Source organism: Myotis myotis, unplaced genomic scaffold, assembly GCF_014108235.1.
Source record: "Myotis myotis isolate mMyoMyo1 unplaced genomic scaffold, mMyoMyo1.p scaffold_m19_p_5, whole genome shotgun sequence".
NCBI lineage: Eukaryota > Metazoa > Chordata > Mammalia > Chiroptera > Vespertilionidae > Myotis > Myotis myotis.
In genome coordinates this window covers 99,338,463-99,355,801 of record NW_023416357.1, presented here as the reverse complement: position 1 = coordinate 99,355,801, position 17,339 = coordinate 99,338,463, and the positions used below count along the sequence as shown (strand labels likewise).

Sequence of the window (17,339 nt, the reverse complement as noted above, 5' to 3'; positions counted from 1 at the left end):
CTCACAGCAGTGAGGCCAAAACTGAGGTAGGTGCACTAATCATCCCAACTGAAGAGGACGCGAGCCACAGAGACACTAAATGACCCTGCCCAGGGACTCTGCGCTAATGAGTGGGAACTGGGACTTGCACCCAGGCAGCCAGGGCACAGAACACGTGGTTCCCATCGTGCCACACAGCCTTGGTAAAGTGACGTGACTGTGACAGGATGTGACCTGATATCGCAGAGGTTTTTGCACAGGATGTAGAGAGTTTATGTGCTGCCTTTCCTGCTCCTATCTTGAGATCTAGGCCACGATTATTTTTCAAGACCCTTATTTCTCTCAGGGGGGAAGACGCAACCGTTGACACCTGATCAAATTGCTTTCAGACTCAAGTTTATGGGTCTCTAGCATTTGTGTTGAGTGGGTTGAAGATTCAGAACACAGTCCCAGATGTTGTCTAAAAGGCTGAGAAATAAGGCTCAACTCCCCACTCAACTGCACTCTGGGTTTATTCACCTGCTGCCACACCTGGATCCATCCCGACCCCCTCCCCTGGTCTTGTGCCCTGAGGGGACAAAGCTGGGGTGCTTTGCTCTCAGCTGCCTCCTCAGGGTGTGGCCCGGGACTTCAGGAAGGAAGGACTAAAGGGGTGGGCTTCATCTTGGGGCGGCAGGACTGGAGCCAGCCGTGTCAGTGGTCGTTGGTGGTGCCAGTGTGGCTGGCTGCAGCTCTCCGTTTGCTGGGGGGTATTGTGCCAGGGCGTAGAGAAAGCCACCCAGGGCTGCCACGGCCATGGCTGTGTTGTGGGAGGAGCAGCCATCTGGGGAGAGAGACAGAGTGCTGGGTGGGGCCACAGTTCCCTCCCGAGTGCTTTGCAGATATTCCCCCAGCCAGCCTGGGACCCACAGCTGGATTGGGCACCCATTCACCTGCTGCTGTGAGTGTGTTGGCTGCTAATGGCTTCCTTCTCCAGAGAAATGTCTTCAGCCATCTGGGAGGTTATACCTCCCAATGACTTAGTAATACAGGGACCCAAAAGCCAGGCCCCTGTCTTGGGGTGTGACTCGGTGGTGCGATTCCTGCTCGAGCCCCTTCCCATGGGATCTGACCTGAGGCCACATGCACCCTTGTCCAGCTCCTTCCTGTTTCCCCTGCTCTAAGGCCCTCTGAAACATTTAGCACCTCATTGCCCCATTTTACAGTTGGGAAAACTGAGGTGCAGGTAGCAGAGCTGAGCTCCCAGCCCTGGTAATTCCACAGTTCATTTCTTGACCCGGACAGCCTCCCTCATTGCTGCCTCGGGCCTGCGGGTCCCATGTGATACCTGCCTGAAGCAGGAACTCATTAGATGTCCTTTAGTTCTCTGAACTCAAATGAACTCAGAGTGGGCCGCTCACCTTCAGTTTCTGGGAAGGTGGGAGGAGCGTAGACTTTCCTCTCACAAACTTGGAGAAGAGAAGAACCCCAGCCAGGCCCCTTGGAGGGAGGGAGAATGCAGGTTTCCAGGAACCTAATGACTCACCCTGGCAGTCCACACTTATCCGTGGCCTACCGTACACCAAATTCCGTGGGGATTGCTGTGCACAATGATCTGATATTAACCCCAACAGCCCTATGAAGGACACACTGTTTGGTCCCCATTTCACAGAGGAAACTGAGGCTCAGAGAGGTAGAGTGATACCCACAGTGAATAAAGGCAGAAGCGGATTCAAACCCAGACAGCCTGCCTTCAGGTTCTGTGCTCCTGACCTCCATGGGTGTGCGTCATAAATGAAGGAAGGAGCACATTGCTCCCTCCTGGGCAGTTTTCTAGGCTGCTGGTCAACCATCAGGGGCACAAGTTAGGGCCGGGGCTTCTGAATTTCTCCAGCTCTCTCCCCAGCTCTCAGTCTCTAGGAGGCAGCCAGCTCCCAGGGTGTGCACAGCAGGCTCCCTACCACCCCCACAGGCAGCCCCTGCCCCTCCATGTCAGGAAGGCCTAACCAGGGCAGGGGCCTGGAGGAGTCAGTCTCCTGAGAGTCCCTTGCTCTGCCCAACCCCTGGGGGCAGCTGTAAAATGGACCCATTGCATGTGTGACGCCACTCCCTCTCTTGTCTACCTGCAGGTAGGTGTGAGACCGTGGTGGGGTTGATGGTGAGATGCTTAGTTACTGAAATCATCCCCCAGCGTACGCTGGACATCTACTCTGAGCTGGCTACTCCACTTCCCTTCCTGTTTTTGCCTTACAATTACTTTTTATTAATAAAAAGATTGAGCCCGGCCAGCATGGCTCAGTGGTTGAGAGTCAACCTATGAACCAGGAGGTCATGGTTCAATTCTCGGTCAGGGCACATGCCCGGGTTGCAGGTTCGATCCCATATGGGGCGTGCAGGAGGCAGCCGATCAATGATCCCCTTGCATCATTGATGTTTCTGTCTCTCCTTCTCTCTCTTCGTTTCTGAAATCAATAACAATATATTTTTAAAAAATAAAAAGATTGAAATCAAGTCCTCCTCTCTTTATTCTTTCTCCCTCCCTCTCTACCTCTCTCCGCCCACCCCTTTATTCCATGTTACATTTTGCCTTTCTTTCCTTTCCAATATAGTTATATCCTATTCTCAGTCTCCCTGAATGGGTGAGCTAACCACATAACTTACCTTTTCAACCAGGATGCTTTGGGGAGGAAAAGGGCACTATTCATAATGACACCAGAAAAACTGGTGTAAGCTGGGGACGCCAGGACATGTGGCCCTTGGGATTGTGCTGGTTACTTGGGTGCTGGCTCCTAGATTCCCTCCCTACCCCTCATTGCTCCAAATCCCAGTGTGCTGACCTCTTCAAACTACACTTCCCAGGCTGCCTTGCCCACCAACAGCATGCAAGTTGCCTACATTTAATTCCCTCTTGGGGAGGTTCACATGTGGATTCTGTTCTCCTGATTAGACTTTGATAGAGAGGGGTTAACTCGGTGGTTTTCCAGTATTACCCGGAAACTTCTCTTTTGTGCTCCTTTCACTGAGACAATATCTCTGGACTCACCATTTTCCAAGGGGAGGGCGTCAGGGACCCCTAGCCTCAGCCCTCTCCGCCCAACCACAAGTGCGCTTCGATCAGCCCCTTCAGGGTTGCAGGGCCTGCCTTCCACCGAGGGCCATCTGTGTGCACCTCCTTTCTGGACATCTCCGTTTCATGCCAAGAAGGTCTCTTGGATATTTTTATTACCTGCAAATAGTGTTTCTCGCCTCTTTACTCTTCTCGAAGAATGCTGTTGGTGTTGAATGACGTTAGATAATTCCTCATCTTCAGTATCTGGGAGAAGAGTGAAAGATGAACTTCTCAAGATGGATTTTAAAACATTGCGTGCTGAACAGCCTCCAATTACAACACCTCAAGCCACTCAGCTCCTCTCTTGGCTCTGGAGGCTCTTCCAGAAGTCCCCTGGAGCACCTGTCTGCAGACCATTTCGCAGGGCCTAAATTTGTCATCTGGTATTTCTCAAATTGTGGTCCCCCACATCTGAATGGCCAGAGGAGCGCATTAAAAATGCAGGTTCAGTGGTTGAGCGTCCATCTATGAGCCTGGAGGTCATGGTTCGATTCCCTGTCGGGGCACATGCCAGGGTTGTGGGCTTGATCCCCATTGTTGGGGGCGTGCAGGAGGCAGCCTATCAATAATTCTCGTCATTGATGTTTCAATTTCTCTCTCCCTCTCCCTTCCTCTCTGAAATCAATAAAAAATATTTAAAAAATGCAGGTTCCTGAAACTAATATGATATTGTATGTCAACTGCAATTGAAAAATAAATTGAAAGAAATTATTTTTAAAATGCAGGTTCTACAGCTCCCCCTCCACCTGCTGAATCTATAGGTCTGGGGGCCTGAGAATCTTCATTTCCTGATCTCCTCTGTTTCAAAACCAGACTCTCTTATTTCAAAAGCTATGCCTCTTGGAGCATCTTAATAGTTTCATTTAGGACACCAGCGTAGATTGGGATCCTCCTCTGTACCCAGACAGGTCAGGTGGTTTCACATGTGTTATACCTGCTTCTCACAGTTTAGAAAGGAATTATGCCCATTTATTTACAGATGGGGAAACTGAGGCTCAGAGAGGGAAAGCAACTTACTCCAATGAGGACCAGTATCACATGGCTGGAAAGGGACTACATCCTCCACCCTTTGCTTCTATGTCACCCCTCCCAGACATCCCCACCCCCTCCCGACCACTCCGCCTAAAGAACCTTCCATGATGTTCTTTCCCTTCTCAGCCTGTGTCTCCTTCATAGCCCTTTCAGAACTCACAATTATTTCACTATTGGTTTGTTTAGGTAGGATCTGCCTCTTTTTCCCAGTGCCCTAGTTGATCTGGAGCTTAGCACAGTGTCTGGCACACAGTAGGTACTCAGGGAATACTCGTTGAAGGAATGCCTTTGTTAATGCAGGTGCAGGGGGCTAACATCTTTCAACAGGACTGCCTCCTGTCCTGCAAGGTTTTGGCTTCCAAAGTTCCGAGCCCATGTCCCCTCGTGTGTGTGTGTGTGTGTGTGTGTGTGTGTGTACACGCGCACGCGTGCTCGTGCACACACGCATATGGTTGTTGCAGATCTCTCTTTGCGTCCCTAACACCACTGTGTCCCTTTCCCCATCTGGCACAGAACATGCTCCCAGCCAGGGCCGGAGGGCAGCTCACCAGGCCTCCCAAAGCATCCTTCCTGTGGCTTCTGCCAGCTGAGAATGGCCTCCAGCCACCGGAGCTTGTAGAAGTCGGAGAAGCCGCCGATTCCATAGAGCATGACTAGAAGCAAACACAGGGGACCCTCTGCAACCCTGTCCCCACAGGTCCACCTCCTCCCACTCCCCAGGCCACTGCAGTGCCAGCTGCCCCCTCTCACCAGGGCCGGGCAGTGCCAGGAGGTGGACGCTCAACGCAGTGGCCTACAGGAGGAAGCCCTGAGGCTCTGCATTAGGAACAGGGGCTCCCGGCCTGGGTCCTGCCTCCCACTTAGGTCCTTGTTCAAAGCGAGTCTAGAGTCAGGATCAGGAGAGGGATCTGGACACTGAAGCTAAGAAGCGGCCACCCAGGACCCCCTTTCGGCCTCATCTCTAAGGCTCTAACTGTCCGTCCATCCAGAGCTCTGTCACTGGGTCAGCCTTTGGGGGCAGGAAGCAGTCAAAACAGTGGCAGATAAAACACAGGAGGCCCAGTGAAATCTGAGTTTCCAATAAACAACAAATTAAAAATTTTAAGTATAAGTATAGCTCATGCCATGTTTGGGATACATTTTTACTAAAAGTTATTCATTGTTTTTGTGAAGTTCAAATTTACCGGGCATCCTGTACTTCCATTTGCTCACCCTGGCAGCCCTACTCTGCGCGCATATGCCCGTTATCAGGGACACCCTGTTGCGCTGTCCCCAGAGAGGAATGCCCACTGTTTTCCATGAAGATGTCCCGGATGGGGTAGGCGTATCCGACGGCTTCGGCCCTCCGGTTCAGGTCCATCATGTTGGCACAGAACAGGTCCATGTAGTGCTGGCTCTGGCGGAACAGCCCCTTTGTGCATCCCTTCTGCGGGGACAATGGGGGTTGGTGGTACAGGTGACAGGGGTGCCATCTGTTTGGGGAAAAGACTTGCAGTTCTGAGATGGTCCGGAAGTAGCTACCTTTGGGTCAGGTCTTTCCCCTTTTCCCAGAATTTCCCCCCCACCATCTTAGCCTGATGGAGCTCAGTCACTGGGCTCAGAGAGATCTGGGTTTGAGTCCTCTGCCACTTAGGAGCTGTGTGACCTAGGTCCGCCAAGTTAACCTTTCGGAGCCTCAAGGGTCTTCACAGGGAACGGGCAATGCTGCTGGGAGCTGCAGGGGCGGACGCTCACACTGGCGAGCGATATATACTAGAAAGTGCGGGACAGGATGCCCAGCGCAAGGGGGCACCCTATAGCCAGGAGCTGCTGTTAGGACATTCTGATTCCAGACTGGGCTGGCGGCTTCAGGGCTACTCAGAGGGTGGGCCTTGGTTACTGAGAGGGGACAGGAGATGAGACTAGGCTTTGGAAACTTCTACGGCAATGTCAGGGCTACTTTCTACCTATCGAATCTAAGTCAAAATAACGTTCCTTGTAATTTGTTTTTTGTATTTACAAAAATACTGGTCCGTGACGGTTTGCAAATAAATAATAATAAAAGAATCTGTTAAACAAAACCAGCAAGTCCCCTTTCAGATGAAATCTCTGGACAGTTAATAACATTTTAAAAATGGAGATAATGAGCCCTACCCTTCTATATAAAGAAATATAGATGCTTTAAAATGACCACTGTTATTATTAGCAGAGTTTGAGCTCTTGGGCTTGGAGGAGCTTGGGTCCTGGAGGGGGTGGGGCTGGTTTAGTCTTGATTTGAGCTCCTGGAAGCAACTATCAACTCCAGTCTAAGTCCTTTTCCATTTGTTTGCATTTGCTGAGTTCTTTCTGCTGCTTCTCTTCGGCTGTTTTTATTTTCCTGATGCCCTAGGATCCAGTTCAGCATGCAAAGCTCTCTGTCCAACAGAATCCCAAATCCACAGCCCCTCTCCCCCGCCCCCAGCCAGGTTGGTTAGATTGTCTAGCTGGTGGATGGCAGGCTACTCTCACTTCTCCTTCCAGTTGTCCGAAACACAAGTCCAAAAACCTGCTTCCTTTCCCAGTGTGTAGCATACAAGATCACATAGCCAAGAGCCCCTTTTCATCAGCTTCCACCCCCTTGGGGTGTGGCCAGGCCTACTCAGCACTCACCATTCTGGCCGAGAGGAAGAAGAGCAGCTGGTGGGACAGGCAGTAGCCTGAGCAGCCAGGCTTGGTCATGAGGGTCCTGCAGAAGTCTGAGAGCCTGCAGGGCCGGCTGCTGTCTGTCCTGGGGGAGAGGTGGTTCCAGGCTGGTGAGGGTGTCCTAAAGGAAGTCCAAGGCCTGGAGCCTCCCCTGGTCCTGATTGCCCCATAGTTACTAGAGCCCTGAGGTTCCAGGCACCCAGCTGGGCACAAGGGGCTGCGGAATAAGACACAAGTGTCTGGGTTTTGATTGGCTAAATCAGTGCCCCCAGCACAAGGAGGTGACCTGGAACAGTGTTGGGTTGGAGGAGCCACTGGGACTGCAACTTCCCATTACTCCATGGGAACTCTGAACCCAGACAGCTTGGGGTCTGGGCCCAGCATGCCCAGTCCCCCTCCAGGCCTGCCTCATAAAAGAGATAGGACAAAAGGGGTGGGTCCCTCGCTGGCTGAGAGGGGACAGGACAGACCCTCAGTGAGCCCAGCTGTGTCCTGGCCCACACACCTCTTGGAAGGATGCTGGGGGCCTGAGCACCTGCTGCCCTCTGCCCAACGTTCCCTGCGTCTAGGGCTGCCCTGGGGATATGCTCTAAGGCCAAGGCTCAGCAGGACAAAATGGGGGACTCTACGAGGCTCAGGTCCCGCTCTCCAGACCTACAGCCTGGTGGGGACACAGAACCTTGAAACAAATGTATACTGCATCTGTGGCTCCTGTGGTGTTAGGAGAGGCAGCCCATCATGGGAGGCCAGCACGGGCAGTGGGGTCAGGGAAGGTTCTGGAGCTGGTCCTCAACTGTGAGCAGTTACTTAGGCACAGGGGTGGGGAGGATGGGGTGGGAGGAGGCCCCATAGGGGCATGTTCTTGGCAAAGGGACAGGCTTCTAATGGGAGGGAGCCTCTCAGGGTGGACCAGAAGGGCCTGGGGGCCTGGAAGGGTGGTAGGAGGTAGGGCTTTGTCCTGAGAACAACAGGAAGCTTCAAGTGTGTTTTTTGACAAGATTCCTCTGGTGTGGGGAGACCAGTCAGCAGGTGAGGGTGGGCCTGCAGCGGTGGCGGTGGCTGGACCAGGCTGGCAGCGTGGGTGGAGAGTGTGGCCAACTCACATGTGCTGGGGGTGGGAGAGGGCGGTGTCAGGGTGGCTCTGGGGAAGCTGCTCCTGGTTTGCTATAAACCCCCGGGGACTCGGAGAGCTAGTGGAACAGGAGGATTGGGGGAGAGAGCACTTTTGGGTTTTCGGGAAGGGGGCAAGCATAGGGGGCCCACCCGGTTCCCAGCAGCTGCACCAGGCACATGTCACTGTGTTCCTCTGAGAAGGAGTCCTGGATCTCGATCGTGGGGTACACCATGGAGGTGTTGGTGTGTGTCCAGACGTGTGGGAGCTTCCAAAATCCAGGCTGGACGGTTGGCTGGAACTCTGGCGGAAAGAAGGGGGTGGAGGGAGGGCCCCAGGCGCAGTGGGCCCCAGGCGCAGTGGGCCTTGCTAACCGCCCCCTGGCTCCTGTGGCTCAGAGCCCAGGACCTGGGTGATCCTCCCTGGGCAGCCCCGACCACATGGTGTCTGCTCAGGCTCTAAGCCTTGCCCGCTGGTTGGGCATTGCGTTTGAAACACTCAGGAGGCTCTTTTTCTAAGAAACAAACAAGCAACAACAAAAACAAACACCATAAAAATAACTAGAACAATGTTGGGACTGGCTTTGGCTAAATCCACGGCATCTGTGGAAGCTTGAGACAGATAAAAAGGGTTAGTTGGTTCCTTCAGTTCAGAGAGAAAGTGAAGCTCTTACATCAGAAATACCCAGCCAAGGGGCTTCTCTAGAGTGACATGAGCTGGCAGGGTCTCAGGGGCCCAGCCTGGGAGAGGATGGAGGATCTCCACCGCAGAGGGAGGCCAGGGCTGGGCAGGGCTGGGCTGGGGTCACGAGCAGCAGGGCCTGGCAAGAGCTGTGGGCCTGGGAGACAGGGTCAGAGGAGCATGATGGGCTGGTTTGATAGCCCTTGGAGCAGTCCAGGCCAGGCTCATGGGATGCGACCCTTCGTAGGGCAACTCAAGGCTGACCAGGAGAAGGAACTCCTAGCTTTATAGGGCACCAGACAGATGCTAGCGAGATGCTAATATTTTCTGTGCAAAGGGCTGAATTAGCATTTAGATTCCCACCTCCCGTCCCCTCTGGTCTAGGATGAAGGTCCCCAACCTGGGCACAAGCTGAACAAATGAGAGGCGACATGTTCCCTACTTTCCGCCCCCTCTATGTGGGTGGGAGAGGTCGTCTCAATCTGAAGTCAAGGATGAACAGACAGTCCCCAGGGCCAGCCTGTGGTGCGCTTGGCCGACAGGACAATAAGACGACAGGACGCAGCCGTCCTCAACCTTCCCTTTGTACCAGAGGCGCCGCACCAGGGTATCTCAGTAATGTCCCCAGAGGCTGTGCTCCTGAAGAAATGGACTCCACCCCATGCCATTACCTCTTAGGTACCGGGGGTCACTGAGCCTGAGGTAGGAGACAGATCTGTGGAGGAGAAGCTCCAGTTCCTGCGCCAGCTTCCCCACTCGCAGGCTCTGCGGCCGCAGCCGGGGGTCCCAGGCCCACTCCTCCTGAACACCTTTCAGCTGCACTGGGGGGGAACAGAGAGCGCTCATTCCACCATCTGACAACCCGTGTGGGAAGGAAAAAGACCCTGTGAGCTAGTGCTTACTGAGCCTCTGCCTCCTCCAGCTACGGAGGGGAAAGACTTTGCTGAGCTGATTGGGAAGTAGGCCTCTGTAGGACTGAGCTGGGCCACCCGGGTGGAGCCAGAGTGACAGGAGGTGGTGGGTGGCTGAGAGATCTGGACGTGGGCCTGGATTCAAATCCTGACTCAGATGCTTTTTTGTTGGGTAACCAGAGAGTCATTTAATTTCTCTCCACTTCTCTTTCTTCATCTGTAAAATGGGGATAATGATAGTCCTTCCTTCTTGAAGGAGGGGGTTATAAGGATTAACTGACCTAATGCATGAGAGGACTTAGCATTGTCCATAGTGCAAAGTGAGGGCTTAATCAAGTTTAGCTATTCCTGCTAATTAAGGAGACAGGCTGGCTGTACAGGAGAGAAAGGTGAGGGAGGATTCAGCTTGTAGGGCATAGAACCACCATGTGCAGTTGAGCAAGTCATACACCGCATGAGGACAACACAGGTCCCCATCATGGGTTCGTGTATATGTATTAAGACAATTTTCCAGCAGATGGCAGTCAAGTGACTTGAGGAAGGGGTTGCCTTTTTCTCATTCTCACAGAGGTGCTCTATGGGCTGGCTAGCAGTGACCCCTCAGGAGTGGGAGAGAAGGGTGGTGGCCAGAAAGAGAGATGCCTTTGTCCCAGAGCCCCTCCTCCCACTGGGACCTGGTGGGCCGAAAGCTGCACTGGCTACTAACTAGTGCACAGAGGGCTGACTTGGCACAGGGGCCAGCCAGAGCCCCAGGCTGACACCCCGTTGGCTCTTTGTCTCTTAGGGCGGCCTGTGGGGAAGGGTTTGCTGCCACTCATTGTGTGTTGAGGGTGGCTACCTGTTTGCCTTGGCCTGTCTCCAATTCCTTCCTCGGGGATCTTATATTTCTCAAAGCTGAACAAACACTTGGCTCTTTTCTCAGAGCCTCCTGTTGGCTTTGACTGGAAGTAGGGAGTGCTGGGGCCGGGGGTGCTTTGTCCATGGCCACCCTCCCATAAATACCCCTTCAGAAGGTACACTCCCTCTGCCCACCTTGTTCATGGCATATCCGCAGGGACTGTCAAGTGGATCATTTCCTCCCGGGAAAACAATACTTTCCTAATCTTTTCTCGTGTGGCCTTTGAATCCTCCCTGCTTCTAAAATATCTGATAACAGCAGGGCCCCGAGACACCCCAAAGAAGCAAATCCCCCCTTTCCTAATCATCAAGCCAGAAGGTGGCCAGGTCCCAGGGGCACAGAGCAGGCGGGTGACAGGCTAAGAACTGGTTTTCCTGGCGGCCAGTCCAGGGGAATGAGAGCACACCCACCTTCCAGCACCCGGAACCCCACCACGCCGTCCAGGTTGATTTCGGGCAACCTCTTCTCCAAGAAGGAGGTGGCTCTCTCCAGTGCCGAGAGGACGAGGCCGGCGATGGTGGCCTTGCCCTCTGGGGTGTCCAGCGGTGGCAATGAGGAGGGTGACACCGGCCGTGCCAGAAGCAGGAGCAGGAGCAGGAGCCCCAGGCTGGACATGGCTGGCTTCTGCTTGAGGCTTGTGGAGAGCTTCAGCCCAGGCCAGCCCGCCCCACGCCCTCCTCCTGCCTCCTCCCCCTTCTCTCCCTGCAGAGCTGCAGACAAGTGGCTGGGCAGGGCTAACCCAGCAGCTGGGGTGGCCTGGGCAAGGGCTCTGGAGGGACATCAGTGAGGCCAGGACTGGGTGTGGAGCCAGCTGGCCAAAAGCTGGGGAGAGGAGCACCCACCCTTTCATTCTCACCGGAGCCTCCAGGCCCACAAGCTGCATGTTTGATCTAGCAACTGCAATTACAATGCAGAAATCCCCAAACACTGAAATGCAAAGCTGTTGTTTTTAAAAATACATTTAGAAGAAACTCATTTGAGCGTACACCTGCCCCAAACTGACCGAAGATTCCTTGGAAGGGCGGGCACCTGTCTGGTAGAAACAGAATACGAGCCACAAAGACAAGCCACATGGTCACTTACAAATTTTCTAGTAGCCACATGAAAAAAACACTGAGAAGCAGGTGAAATGAATTTTAACAACCTATTTTATTTAGTCCTGTAGTTCCAAAATATTACCTTTTCAACTTAACCAATATACACATGATTAGATTTTACATTCTTTATTAAAAAAAAGAATTGTGTGGATGATGATGATGACCTGCAGGTCAGGAATTTTTTTAAATCCTCACTCAAGGATATTTTTTCCATTGAATTTTAGAGAAAGTAGGAAGGAGGGAGGAGGGGAAGAGAGAGAAAAACATTGATGTGAGAGAGACACATCGACTGGTTGCCTCCCACATGTGCCCCAACAGAGGGTGGGGAGCAAACCCACAACCCAGGTACATGCCCTCGACTGGTAATCAAACCTGCAACCCATGGGACTGTGGGGCGATGCTCTAACTCAGGGGTGGGCAAACTTTTTGACTCGAGGGCCACAATGGGTTCTTAAACTGGACCGGAGGGCCGGAACAAAAGCATGGATGGAGTGTTTGTGTGAACTAATATAAATTCAAAGTAAACATTATTACATAAAAGGGTACGGTCTTTTTTTTTGTTTGTTTTATTCATTTCAAACGGGCCGGATCCGGCCCGCGGGCCGTAGTTTGCCCACGGCTGCTCTAACTACTGAGAAAACCAGCCACGGCTACATTCTTTTTAAAATATTATTTTTCTTGTATGAAGTCTTTGAAATCTGGACGAGTGTTTATACTCAGGGCACACTTCAACTTGGCTAGCCACATTTCCAGAGCCCGACAGCCCCATGTGCTTCTGCCCTGGATGGTGAGGAAGTGAGGACGTAGAGCCCTCAGGTAGCTCACTCAGTGTGAAAGAACGTCTATTTCCCTGAGGAAATTTCAATGTGGTGCTATCCCCAAACCTTGCCCGACTGTCACGTGTATGCACGTCATATTATCTTTCCAAGACTCAAAATATTCTGATTTCAGAAGTATACCTGGCCCCAGGGCTTAAGTTAAGAGATTACAGATCTGTAAAAATAATAAAAATGCCACCACACAAAAGTGCATCAGATGCTCCTGTGGGCCAGAACCTGCCCACAGGTCAGGGTTTCTCAACCTTTTAATTTCATTCTTGCCTTTCCCCACATCTCTGACTCCTGGCCTTTTTAGACATTTTCCCTGAACATTTAAGAAATAGAGGCCTGATGCACGAAATTCATGCAAGTGTAGGCCTTCGCAGCCCCAGCTGTATCAGCCCTTGCAGCCCTGGCTTTGTCCGGAAGGTCGTCTGCTGGACGGTCGTTCGGCTGTTCGGTCGATTTGCATATTATGCTTTTATTATTATAGATAACAGATTTGCCCTGCTGGTGTGGCTCAGTGGTTGAGTGACGATATGAACCAGGCGATCACCATTTGACTCACCGTCAGTGCTCATGCCCAGGATGTGGGCTCTATCCCCAGTAAGGGGGGTGTACAGTGGGTAGCTGATTGATGATTCTCATCACTGATGTTTCAATGTCTCTCTCGCCATCTTCCTCTCTGATATAAAAAAAGAAAATAACAGACTTATTGAAATATAATTCATATACTATAAAATCCAGGCAGTGTCTTTTCAAGTCTATTCACAAAGCTGTGCAACTACTACCACTGTCTTATTATTGAATATTTTCATCACCCAAAAGGAAACCCCATACCCATTAGCAGTCACTTCCCACTCCCTCCACCCCCTCAGCCCTCCATCCCCTGGCAGCCACTAATCTACTTTCCGTTTCTATAAATTTGCCTATTCTGGGCATTTCATAAAACAATCATACAATATGTGACCTTTTGTATATGACTTCCTTCATGTAGCATAACGTTCTCTTTTTGGGGGCAGTTTTATAACCTTATTTGACAATCAGCAGTTAGTTTTCATCCACATTAACTGTTTGCAGATTTATGGAAGTGGTGACAGGTATGTAGGTAACCAATGTGTAGAACTTGCTTGGTCAATCTGCATCCTCATTACGTGCTGTGGACAACCGCATGGGATATGGTATGGGACATTCCTTATTCCTTTGGCCCAGACCACTTTGTTGAGCCCAGTGTCAATGTGCACTTCTGGAGCTCCCATCTCCTTCATGGCAGATTTCCGGATCTCTTTGAGTGTCCGAGGGGCACGCTTCTTGAAACCCACTCCATGGATGCACTTGTGAATGTTGATGGTGTGTTCTCTGGTCACCACCTCATTGATGGGCGAGTGGCCTCTTCTTCTCGCCACCCTGTTTTGCGGGAGCCATTATGCTGGGCCCAAGTTGGAAAGAAAAAGCTTGAGATATTGTCAACATAATGTTTTCAAGGTTCATCTATGCCGCAGCATGAATCAATACTTCATTCCTTTTTATGGCTGAATAATATTCCATTGTGTGGATGAGTCACACTTCATCCACTCATTGTTGATGGACATTTGAGTTGTTGCCACTTTCCTGCTATTGTGAATAATGCTGATATAAACACTCATTTACACATTTTTGTTTGAAACCTGTCTTCAGTTCTCTTGGGTATATACCTAGGATGCAATTGCTGGGTCATGTGGTATGTTTTACGTTTAATTAGTGAGGAACTGTCCAATTATTTTCCCCAGTGGCTGCACCATCGTACATTCCCGCCAGCAATGTCTGAGGGCTCTTCATGCATACATTTTGGTGCGAACTCCAGTGAAATCTTAATACTGCAGATATACTATATATTTGTTTATGCACTGTATGTATCTAGGCTTCATACATAAAAGAGTAGATTTCCTTTGCTTCCCAAGATCCATCTTTTGCCCTCTTGAGTGTGCCATTGAGAATGGGTGTTCCAGGTGAAGCTTGGTGCTGTCGTCACTTCTGTTAATCCTTACAGAGACCCTGAAGTGGGAACTATTCTTATTCCCTTTTTAAATATTTGGCTCTGAGGGGGTGGGGGTGGGGTGGGGTAAGTGACTTACTGTGACCCATAGTCTCACAGCTAGTATCAGGTGTTTCATGCATGCCAGTTCCTGAGTTGACATCTTCGGCATCAGGAAATCCTGCCAGGGTTCACCTCCTCTCTCTGGAAGGGGAAACAATATCCTCCTGACCTTTGGAAGGACTGACTCTCATGTGTGAATATCAATGGGACAAGGAAGGTAAGCTGGGCTGGCTGGCGAGGCACCTTACTCCTCTTTCCCTAGAGAAATGTTCTCAACTTCTTTTCCAATTGAGGTTTCATCTTCCATAGCAAGGCATTTACTCTCAGTTTGTCATAACCGTTGTGCCTCGTCCTCATCCTTTTAGATCAGGGTTGGGGAACCTTTTTTTCGGCCAACGGCCATTTGGATATTTATAACGTCATTCGCTTAATATAATTCACTTAATATAAATTTGTATTGTTATGAAAAAAAAGCTCCTAGATTTATTGACCTTCAAGTCCCGCCTGCGGTTGCCTTGGCAGGGCCAGGCCAAATGATTTCAAGGGCCTTCTACGGCCTGTGGGCCGGACATTCCCCACCCCTGCCTTAGATCATCAGAGCAAGAGGGGAGCTCTGAGATGTGAAGTTCCCTCCCTTAATTTACAGGTCAGGACAGCTAATCGATCGATCTAAAGTGACTTGCTCAAGATCAAGGAACCCATGAGACTGAGGTCTCCAGATCTGAGCCCCCCTCCACCACAGAGGGTGGACGGAGTGGGCAGGGCACATGCAACTAAAGGCAGGAGCCTCACTGGTAAATGAAGGGATAATGAGGCTGCAACGGTGACTGCCCACCCCTCCCATCTGTACGTATTTACTCGCCCTTCCTTCCTCTCTCAGATCAGGTTTCAAGCCCTGCCTTTGCCACATATTCATTAATCATGTGACCTTCAGTGTCCTTAGATGTAAAAAGGGGAATCATAGGGCTATTGTGAGAACCAAATAAGCAATGTGCTAAGTGGTGAGCTAGGGTCACCGAGGAAGTGCATCAGCACGGTGCTGCCCTGTCCAGGGGGCACGAACCTGCCCAGGCTCTTATCCAGGGAGGAGGTTTCTTTATGGAATGCGCAACTGAGTAAGGCAGGTCTGAAGGTGAGTGGCGGCTGTGCTGGGTGCTCTGCAGGTTCTGGGGCAGCTCCCAAGTAGGGGCAGTTGGGGTGGCTTCACCAACACGTTCTCCATGTTCTTCAGCAAGGGGACCCCTTTCAAAGTCAACAAGCTGTCACATGGACACACACTAAACTCGGCAGTGTGACTACTTTGGGTGGTGACTTTGGAGGGTCAGGGGGGAAATTTTTCCTCAATACTATGGATACTTAAAATCATTATGGCTTTTACTTTCTTCTTTGTCCTTTCCTCTTCCCTTTCTCTTTATGTTTTAAGTGTTTTATTCAAGTACAACACGTATCCTGAAAAACTAATAAGTTGATGTTGGATGAATTTTCCCAAGTGGAACACACTACGTTAGGAGCACCCAGACCAAGAAACAGAACATGATCGCTCCACCCTCCACCTTCCCGTTGACCCCCTCCCACTCACTTCCTGACTCTCCAAAGAGGTCATTCCCCTGACTTCTGACAGCAAAGACTTTTTTTTTTTTTTAGATACTTGAAATACACTTAATTCTGATTCTAAACGAAAAGGAATGAGAATGACAGTAATGTACAAGGCTCTGCCACTGAATGTTGTGATGTGACTGCAGCACTTTTCTATTTGAAGCTCAATAAGGAAACAACTGCATTCCAACAGCTAAATGTGCAGGTCCAAAAAATGAAGGTATTTTTAAACGGCCACATTCACGCCGAAGCCCATTCATCTCCTTCAGCATCCTAAAGGTCAAGCACGGGCTCCGCTTAGCTCCATGATAAAGGGGCAAACACTGACATCACAGGAAGGTGACTGTGAAACTAGGCTTCTGACGCTGGGCTCCAGCTTCCCTTCCTCCCAGGCCATCATCCTCGTCCGGGAGAGCAGTGGTCTGGGCAACCTCTGGGTCATGCTCATAATGGGTTCCGGACAACCTCTGGTGGGGCAAGAGCAGGCATGGCGGCAAACTCCCAGCTAGGTTCTCCAGTTAGCTTTCTAGCAAGCCAGAGGAAGGGCTTTGCAAAGTGGTAGTTACTTTTGGCAGAAATATCATAGTACAGAGGTGGTTCTTTCGTGGAAGACAATGATTTTGCCTTAACTTTCCTGGGCTTGATAGCCACTTTGTAGGCACACCACATGACGGGGATGTTCTCTCTCTCTCTCTCTCTCTCTCTCTCTCTCTCTCTCTCTTTCTCTCTCTCTCTCTCTCTCTCTCTCTCTCTCTCTCTCTCTCTCTCTCTCTCTCTCTCCAGATCTCTATGCCAGTTAGGCACCTTCTTTTAAGTAACTCTCGAAGTTACATCAGACATTACAACTGCCCCCTGGGCTCGGATGTCATACCTGTCTCATCCGCTGAACTTCTCCTGGCCCGATGTACCCGCCACATTGAATTAATAGTTAATAGGCCCTCTGCTGGTGTGAAACAGGAGGGGATGGACTTCAACACCAAGGGGCTACATACTTCTCAAACTCACCAGATGATTTTTCTCCAGTGGAGTTTTCCCAGTCCCGTCATCACCAGCCAACACCAGTTAGAACTAAACCTGGGGTTCTCCTTGGGAAAGCATCATGATGTTACTTTCAGAAGACTCTCCGGCGGGTCTGACTGAAAGCGAGAAAGATGGAAAATTAATCTCCTTTTATATAAATGGAACCAGCCAGCATTTACTCTTTGGCATCTGGCCCCTTTTCTCAATACAGTATGTTTAGAGATTCATCCAAATTGTTGTCTTCCAACTTGTGAAATAAAATGTTCCTAGATCCCCACATGGTAAAAACTTCACCTTCATTCAACTAATTCTTGGACCCTGGGGACTCTTCAAGGGTTCCGCGGGCCGCCTCTGAGGGAACCACGCCCTC

The 17,339-nt window shown here is 50.9% G+C and overlaps 1 protein-coding gene and 1 pseudogene across 2 annotated transcripts; both read right to left on the bottom strand.

Annotated features, from left to right (window-relative positions):
- Positions 1 to 473: 473 nt before the first annotated feature.
- Positions 474 to 11,011, bottom strand: CUNH16orf89 (chromosome unknown C16orf89 homolog). 2 transcript variants are annotated; one of them, XM_036310993.1, is made up of 8 exons: positions 10,772 to 11,011; positions 9,224 to 9,373; positions 8,024 to 8,174; positions 6,728 to 6,845; positions 5,390 to 5,525; positions 4,648 to 4,752; positions 3,185 to 3,271; positions 474 to 802 (listed from the first exon to the last, which is right to left on the bottom strand). In XM_036310993.1, the coding sequence occupies exons 1-8, from the start codon at positions 10,974 to 10,976 to the stop codon at positions 639 to 641; spliced, it is 1,116 nt and encodes a 371-aa protein (XP_036166886.1). In that variant the 5' UTR covers positions 10,977 to 11,011; the 3' UTR covers positions 474 to 638. The 2 variants fall into 2 exon arrangements, with proteins under 2 accessions (XP_036166886.1, XP_036166887.1); XM_036310994.1 differs by lacking the exon at positions 9,224 to 9,373.
- A 5,267-nt stretch (positions 11,012 to 16,278) lies between these two features.
- On the bottom strand, positions 16,279 to 17,047 carry LOC118656561 (annotated as a pseudogene).
- Between the last annotated feature and the right edge of the window lie 292 nt (positions 17,048 to 17,339).

Excerpts from the sequence above, each read along its gene's own strand:
- CUNH16orf89 (XM_036310993.1), bottom strand. The coding sequence starts at position 10,976 with ATGTCCAGCCTGGGGCTCCTGCTCCTGCTCCTGCTTCTGGCACGGCCG. Across the intron at positions 9,374-10,771 it reads GGGGTTCCGGGTGCTGGAAG|TGCAGCTGAAAGGTGTTCAG; the intron begins GTGGGTGTGCTC and ends GTTCCCCCCCAG. Across the intron at positions 3,272-4,647 it reads AGGATGCTTTGGGAGGCCTG|ATACTGAAGATGAGGAATTA; the intron begins GTGAGCTGCCCT and ends CTCTTCTCCCAG.